The sequence below is a fragment of the Limulus polyphemus genome, unplaced genomic scaffold, assembly GCF_000517525.1.
Source record: "Limulus polyphemus unplaced genomic scaffold, Limulus_polyphemus-2.1.2 Scaffold6366, whole genome shotgun sequence".
NCBI lineage: Eukaryota > Metazoa > Arthropoda > Merostomata > Xiphosura > Limulidae > Limulus > Limulus polyphemus.
Window position 1 is genome coordinate 37,023 of NW_013671976.1, and position 9,015 is coordinate 46,037.

The 9,015-nt window shown below is 31.8% G+C and overlaps 1 protein-coding gene across 2 annotated transcripts in view; it reads left to right on the plus strand.

Moving 5' to 3' along the window:
- Positions 1 to 9,015, plus strand: part of LOC106473647 (recombining binding protein suppressor of hairless-like) — a 43,850-nt gene that overhangs the window by 32,068 nt on the left and 2,767 nt on the right. Inside the window, exons 7-13 of one of the 2 annotated variants that reach the window (XM_022402052.1) lie at positions 644 to 818; positions 2,254 to 2,428; positions 3,586 to 3,723; positions 4,434 to 4,546; positions 5,330 to 5,470; positions 6,037 to 6,192; positions 7,262 to 7,365. In XM_022402052.1, coding sequence (XP_022257760.1) covers positions 644 to 818; positions 2,254 to 2,428; positions 3,586 to 3,723; positions 4,434 to 4,546; positions 5,330 to 5,470; positions 6,037 to 6,192; positions 7,262 to 7,365 — 1,002 coding nt within the window. The remainder of the gene's footprint in view (positions 1 to 643; positions 819 to 2,253; positions 2,429 to 3,585; positions 3,724 to 4,433; positions 4,547 to 5,329; positions 5,471 to 6,036; positions 6,193 to 7,261; positions 7,366 to 9,015) is intronic. The other variant, XM_013934328.2, reaches the window with a different exon arrangement.

Sequence of the window (9,015 nt, forward strand, 5' to 3'; positions counted from 1 at the left end):
TAAACACACAGCAAAATTATATGATGTGTCTAAACACAGCAAACTATGTGATGTGTCTAAACACACAGCAAAATTATGTGATGTGTCTAAACACAGCAAACTATGTGATGTGTCTAAACACAGCAAACTTTGTGATGTGTGTAAACACACAGCAAAACTTTGTGATGTGTGTAAACACAGCAAAACCATGTGATGTATTTAAATGCAAATTAAATCTGTAGCATGTTTAAACCCCTAGCATATTAAGTCTGTGTGATGTGTTTAAATGTACAGCAAAATTATGTAACGTATTTGAATGCAGATTATATCTGTGACATGTATTTAAACACACATGAAGACTGTGACAAGTGTTTAAATTCACATTAAAAGTATGTGACATGTTTAAATGCAGACCAAGACGATGTAATTATTTTCTCTTTTGTTTCAGCCCAGTATATTCCAACACACTTTGTTCTTTTTAGTTTCAAAATGTAAAACACAGATAAAGTTCAACCAAAATGTGTGTGTTATTTAGTAGTGCAATTGTTTGTTGCTTAATACCGTAATAACATATATTGCTTAGTGTCTGATTAAGTGTGTAACTTTGTGGTGTAATTGTGTGAGTATTACTTAGTAATATTATCATCTTTGTTTTCGACTGTAGGTTTTTTTGTCCACCACCATGTATTTACCTTTTGGGAGATGGTTGGCGAAAGAAACAGCAACAGATGGTTCGAGATGGGGAGAATGATCAGAGTGCACAGCTGTGTGCCTTTATAGGGATTGGAAATTCTGACCAGGAAATGCAGCAACTGGACTTTAATGGGAAGGTATGGAAGGTATACATGATTATCTTGATCTTCATGTAATGAGAAGGTATATGTGATTAGCTTGATTTCTGTGTAATGGGAAGGTATATGTGATTAGCATGATTTCTGTATAATGGGAAGGTATATGTGATTAGCTTGATTTCTGTGTAATAGGAAGGTGTATGTGATTAGCATGATCTCTGTATAATGGGAAGGTATATGTGATTAGCATGATCTCTGTATAATGGGAAGGTATATGTGATTAGCATGATCTCTGTATAATGGGAAGGTATATGTGATTAGCTTGATCTCTGTATAATGGGAAGATATACGTGATTAGCATGATCTCTGTATAATGGGAAGGTATATGTGATTAGCATGATCTCTGTATAGTGGGAAGGTATATGTGATTAGCATGATCTCTGTATAGTTGGAAGGTATACGTGATTAGCATGATATCTGTATAATGGGAAGGTATATGTGATTAGCATGATATCTGTATAATGGGAAGGTATATGTGATTAGCATGATCTCTGTATAATGGGAAGGTATATGTGATTAGCATGATCTCTGTATAATGGGAAGGTATATGTGATTAGCATGATCTCTGTATAATGGGAAGGTATATGTGATTAGCATGATCTCTGTGTAATGTGAAGATATACGTGATTAGCATGATCTCTGTGTAATGTGAAGATATACGTGATTAGCATGATCTCTGTGTAATGTGAAGATATACGTGATTAGCATGATCTCTTTGTAATGGGAGGGTATATGTGATTAGCTTGATCTCTGTGTAATGGGAAGATATACGTGATTAGCTTGATTTCTGTGTAATGGGAAGGTATACGTGATTAGCTTGATTTCTTTGTAATGGGAAGGTATACGTGATTAGCTTGATCTCTGTATAATGGGAAGGTATACGTAATTAGCTTGATCTTCACATAATGGGAAGATATACATGATTAGTTTGATCTCTGTGTATTTTTGGGTCCTTGGGTTTAATTACATTGTCTTTCTGGTAAAGTTTATAATGTTTGGTATTATTTATCACTAAAGCATTGTACATATCCAATATCCAGAAGGCCTTGTCACATATCATGGCTATTTGAAACCAATACAGTCTTATATAAAAGTTGTGATGTTTATAGGAGCATTGTAATAGGATGTGTCTATTTGATAGGTTAATAAGGTAAAGTCTTATTTAAAAGTTTTAATGTTTATAGGAATGTTTTAATAGGATGTATTTTCGTGATAGGTTAATAAAGAACAGTGTTATTTAAAAGTTGTAATGTTTATTGGAATGTTGGAATAAGATGTATCTTCATGTGAGATTAATAAGGTACAAACAGGCATTGTGAATTTTATTTATAAGAAACATGCATATCAATGTATTTCAAAGTCATTATCTGTATTTTCCTTTTTTTGGTTTAATAATGAAATACGTGATTTTTTATTCTTGTAGAACTATTGTGCTGCGAAAACTTTGTACATAAGCGATTCAGACAAGCGGAAACACTTCATGTTGTCTGTTAAAATGTTTTATGGAAATGGTGAAGACATTGGTGTATTTCATAGCAAGAGAATCAAAGTAATTTCAAAACCATCAAAGAAAAAGCAATCTCTTAAAAATGCAGATTGTAAGTAACAAATCTATTGCTCATTTTTTGAGTAATTATTAAAAAGGTTTATATCAACTTTGTATAAATTTTTATTCACTGAATACAGAGTGGCTACAGGTTATTTGCATCATTCAAATTCAACTGTAGTACTCATTTCTAAGGTATATAAGTGACAGCAACCTTTTTGATCAAACATTTCAGTAAATCTCTCACAAAACAAATTATTTAATGCAAAAGGTATGTGATTTTGAAGAAGTTTGATGTTTTACACTCATTCTATTAAAAAGTTTATTACAGTTATTCCCACAGCCTTGATTTCTCTCTTAAATCAGTTTTGTCATTTTCGGTTCATCCCTGAATAACATTTGTGTCCCAATGCTTCTTCAGTCAGATCTATTGTAGGGTTTCTTGTTGAATAATAAATAAGCATCTCTTATCTCTCATTATATTAAAGAAGAGATGAGTGAACAAAGGTTAGACCAATTTCTATTTAACCTTATGTTATTTGTAGCTGAATGACTTGAGAGAAGATGAATAAAAAAAGATTATATTTTAAAATGCTTTAATAAAAATGTAAGGAAAATTTGGGATCAAATTAGTCTTAGTAATATATTAGATAAATGGAATAATACAGCCATGCTGTCAGTGATAACATGAGTACAAATGACAGCAATAAATGAGATTTGACAGAAATAATGTTCACCACCAATTTGCAAATTGTAAAACTACAAAAAATTATTTTGTAAGGTTAATATGTATAGTAATAGAAGAGATGTTCCTCTTAAATTTTCATAATACCCCCACAATTCCTAAGATGGAAAATCATCTATACATGGAAAACTCCCACCCTTAAGTGAAAAAGGTTGGGAAGTTTATTGTGAATTATATTAGAACTTTAAATGTTTAAAACGTTTTTTTTTTCAAAAAGACTTGGGTAATAATCACAATTGGTATATTTAGATAATTTAACAAGTTAGACACTGGGGACTTTTTCTCCTTGTTCTTTTAAGGTACAGTAAGAAGAAAATTATATTTTGTCAAATGCTTTAAAACAGTATGATGTAGAAGAAGAATTACATGAAACCAGAAATTTTTGAAACCATCATAGTAAACTGAGAAATGTAGTGTTCATAGTTCCAGTGGAGATTTGGATTGGTTTGATTTTTTTATTGCAGTGTGTATAGCGTCAGGAACAAAAATTGCACTCTTCAATCGGCTTCGATCTCAGACTGTCAGCACTCGATACTTACATGTAGAAAATGGAAATTTCCATGCTAGTTCCACTCAGTGGGGAGCTTTTACTATACATCTGTGTAAGTATTCTGCAAAGTGAGCATTAATCAATAGAGTTCATCCAAAAAATTATGAAATCTAACTAATAATATCTTCTAAGTGTCCAAAGTATGTCACTCAAGGTCTGTGAAAATTTCAGTGTTTTTATCATCTATATTAAATGGTTGAATTTGCTTCTGAAGTTAAAAACTCTGTGATGTAACTCACTAAAACTTGATTTTAATCATTAACTTCTTTTCCTGTAAATTCTTTATTTTAAATGTAAAATGTTTATACCTAATTATGGTGTATTTCAGCAACATTTTTAGTTTATTTAAAGCTAATCTCACTTTAATTAATTCAAAATTTGTTGAATTAATTATTCTGTTCAGTATGTTCCTCACTGAACATCTGCTCTTACTTTGTATAATTAAAACCTCATGATGTTTATAAAACAGATAATTCCAATTTTTTTGACAGAAACAAAAATTTTTAATTGATAGTAATTATTGAATTGGCCTAAAATCCACTAGATACCTCTCAAATTTTGTTAAATTGAAAGTGTTTCAATTAGTATTTCTAGTCAGTGGATGATAGCAACAGTGATGCATATTTTACCTTTTTGTTTTTCTTTACTAAAGAGAGAAAGAACAGTTCTTAGCAGTATAAACGGATATAGTTAAGACTCATAAACGTTACTTATTTATTAATTTGGGAACTGTTCTTCATCTTGCTGATTCTTTCTTTCCAGTGGATGATAATGAATCTGAATCTGAAGAGTTTACAGTTCGAGATGGCTACATTCACTATGGTTCAACTGTCAAGTTAGTTTGTTCTGTCACTGGAATGGCACTTCCTCGACTGGTAGGTTGTACGTAAAGCACGATGAACTCTGTTTTGTCTGACATTTACTCATTCATTAACATAATACGTTTTATGATATCTCCTTTCATTCCACAGATTCTGTGGATTTATAAATTGTCCAAGAGCTATGTACAAACCGTTGATCTGAAAAATACTTGATGCAAATCTTCAAGTTAATTTGGAACTTTTCAATACCAAATACTTTGTGGCAATTTGATAAACCAAATAACATTTGTTGCTCTTTATCTTTGCGTATTTGTCGCTTTTATGTCATGATCTTTTTCCAAATCTGTATACTTAGAAAGTAAATATTATCTCTTTTCCTGGTGTTATGCTGGATTTATTAAAGTTATTTCTAATTAGTTTTCTATAAAATTTCAAGATCAAGGAAACTTTAAAATATTTATTTTTGGGGCAGTTTTTGTCAACTTTTCCCCAGTAATCATCCGTATGGCAGTTCCCTTTGATTGTGTAAAATATTATTTGCACTACTAACATTCATATGCAAAAACGTTTGTTGATCATGTGTCTGACAGGTAAATCTGTCACTTTAGAAGAATTTAGCCAAGAATAAGCATGCAAGAGGAATGTGTTCAGAAGCTGTTTACTACCTGATTAGTTTGATATCATTTGTCTTACTCTATTTGTAAGGACTTGTTTGCTGTGACCCTGAATACATTCACAAATTTAAAAGGTTTTATGATACCACAGTTACATAAATCACATAAACACCTAGTTTCACATGTAATTAGCTATAACATACGTCTCTCTTTTGGTCTGTAGGTAGTTCGTAAAGTGGACAAACAGACAGCACTTTTAGATGCTAGTGATCCTGTCTCACAACTTCACAAGTGTTCTTTCTTCATGAAAGACACAGAAAGAATGTACCTCTGTCTCTCCCAGGAGAGGATAATACAATTCCAAGTAAGTACTTCGCACAGTTTTCAATAACTTTGTTTCTTTCTACCATTTGCAGTTCCAGGTAAATATTTCTGTCCATCCAAGGAAAGAATAGTAAGAGTTTAAAGTAAATACCTGTGTTTTTACTGCATGCAGTTGTAGGTAAATACCTGTGTGCCTGCTTCATGTAGTTCCAGGTGATTTTGAATTACCATTGTTGATTTTAAGATTCTTACAGTTGTTTATCGTGTGAATTTGAAATATAAACATTGATTATTCAGATACTCTCACTGGGTTTATCATATGAATTAGAAGTGTCAATATTAATTACAATACTTATAGTTGGTTTATCATAGGAGTTTGAAGTGTTAGCATTTATTAAGATGCTTTCATATCACTCGCATCACTTTTTGTTCTTTCCACTTAAAATTAATTCTTCCCTTTTATAAGGTCTTGTTGTTATAAAAAGTATTATGATCTATTCCAAAATTGGTTTTTTCTTTTGTCTGTGTGTGTACATTTTTGTTGCTTGTTTCGTAGTTTATGTTGTGCAACTTAAAAGATCTAGTTTTGAAATTAAACTTTGTCAGGCAACGCCATGCCCTAAAGAACCTTTCAAAGAAATGATTAACGACGGCGCTTCGTGGACTATTATCAGCACAGACAAAGCAGAGTACACATTTTATGAAGGAATGGGGCCTGTTCATTCTCCAGTCACACCAGTGCCAGTTGTATTCAGTCTCCATGTGAGTATACAGATGTCAAATTTTGCTTTACAATCATTGATTGTTAACTTACCAGGAAGAATATTTTCCATATTCAGCAATATATACACACAAATTCACAGTAGTTATGAAATTGTTAATTATGATTTTTATGAACATAGGAATAAGGATCGTTTCACATTATTCAATGTGTTTATAGTGAGATATCAGATTCTAAATATTACTGTTAATAAAAAAGGTAAGTATGAGATATTAACAGTGAGTGACCCTCTAGCAAAATACATATAACCTTGTCACAGACTTCAGGATGCATCAGGATTTTATAACTGCATGTATATCTCAAACACTAATATTGCAGAAAGCTGTGATGTGAATAATGTTCTTATTATTATTACTATTATTTTTGTACTTACAAATTATCTCCATGTGATATAGTTGAGTTTGTTTTTAAAATTGTAGAATGCACTAAAGTAGTGGTTCCCAAATTTTTTATGCCACCTATACCCAATGGGCCTTTTAGCCAGCAGCAACTCCTGATACACATATAAGTGTTTAAAACAACTTAAAAGAATGATTTGAAATAATAAAAAAGTAAATCCAAAGAATTCACTCAAAGGTGAGTCAACAATATCCAAATGCTGAATGTTGGCTAGTGAAATGCATTCATAACTCACAGGTATGGTGCTTATTTTCTTTTTAAAAATTTTTGCATGCCCACAGAAAGGATTCCATGTACTTCCCAGGAATATACATTGCACGGGTCAGGAACCTGTGCACTAAATATAATATTTTTTTAACTAGCAGATATTCGACATAACTCTGGTGATTACACTTCCTTCCTATTGCCAGTATTAACTATGACAATGATCTCTTCTGATCTAATGATACGATAGAATGTTACAGAATTAAATTTACAGAACAGTTTTTCAGAACATAAAATGGTTTAATGCACATTTTGGAATACATGTTGTGTATCAAGTTTTTTTGTTTGTGTTTGTTAATTGTAGATTTATCTTGTACTTTTGTAAAATATTCCAACCATGTGTGCATCAGAGACGTTGCTTAGTAAGAAATATCTGTCTTTCAACAGTTGAATGGGGGAGGAGATGTTGCAATGCTCGAGTTGACTGGCGAGAATTTTACTCCAGTCTTGAAAGTTTGGTTTGGTGATGTTGAAGCAGAAACAATGTATAGGTCAGATTTCTCGTTATTTCTTGTAGTTAAATAATCTCAATTACATTTTGTTATTTTTATTAGCTATTTTCTATTATTATTTAGCAAAAATATTATACCCAATTATTTTGAAGTTTACCGTATTTATTTATAATTTTTTTACTTTTGTTAATAAAATGTACTGCGGTAGATCACTGTTGAGTACTTTATTTATTTACTATTTTTTAGAAAAAACTGAGTTTCAAGAAAACTAAGATTTTGATGTGTGTAAATGAAACCTCAAGTTGAAGTTAACACTAGCTACAACATCTGGGCTACATCGTAACTATACTGGAAGATATGTAAATTAACTGTCAGTTGAATTACCTCATTTGTTAGTCACTAATTAGATAAAAACTAAGATTTAACAATAACTTTACATAAAAGCAACATTTAGAGCAAACACAAAACAAAGTTTACTGGAGATAATATTAGACACGGGGAGAATCATTATATTTGTAGCTGTGAGCAGCTGTCAGTCGGTGAAGTAATACTGATGAAATTTTTTTACCATGAGCATGATTTTGTTAAAAAGGGGGACAAAATTGATTTTTAACGATGATTATGGTGTTCCTCCTCCTCCTCACTTCAAGCTCTGAGTGTACTTTAAACAAAGGATGTCACAGAAAATATCTGGTCAAAAGAAGAAAGGTCATAAGAACATTAACTGTGCATGTTTTGTGACAAGGTATTGTATCATCCATTACAACAAAATCTACATCTATCTATCTATATATAAAATTTTGCTTTTTCTTCTGTTTTTACTAACGAAGATTTAAGCAGTATTCCACATCTTTATAAATGGAAACAAGATTGGACAAGATGATTGCATTAATTCTGAGCTGTTTAAGAAAAAATTGGGAAGTTTAAAAAATGATAAGACTCCTGGGCCAGATAATATTTCCCCAAGGGTTTTGAAGGAAGTTAAAGATTGGATTTGTGAGCCACTTACTACTATTTTTTGTCAGCCCTCGAATAGTGGGCAGGTACAAGAGAATTGGAAGTTAGCTAATGCCACTACTATTTTCAAGGGAGGTGATAATAATTGACCCAGTAATTATAGACCCATTAGTCTTACATACGTTGTAGGAAACGTTTTGGAAAGTCTGTTAAAAGATGCTTTGCAAAGTCATTTAACAAAATTTAGAATATTATTGAATAGTCAACATGGTTTCACTAAGGGAAAATCTTGCCTTACAAATCTTTTGACATTCTTTGAAAAGGTTACTGCTTATGTAGATAAGGATAAGGGTGTAGATTTGGTGTATCTGGATTTTCAGAAAGCATTTGACAAGGTGCCACATAAAAGGCTTATAAAAAAATTATTTCTATAGGTGTGTGGGATAAGTTAGCAAATTGGACAGAAGAGTGGCTGGATGGAAGAAAGCAGAGGGTTGTTACAAATACAGTTCGGTCAAACTGGATTAATGTCACAAGCAGGGTACCTCAGGACTCAGTCTTAGGACCTTTGCTAGTTTTGATTTACATCAATGACACAGATGAAGGAATAGTCAATAAATTACTTAAATTTGCTGATATTAAGGTTTTGGGTGTTGCTAGCTGTGAAGAGTATGCTGCTGATTTACAAAAGGATTTAAATCATTTAGTGAGTTGGGCAAATAAATGGCAGAT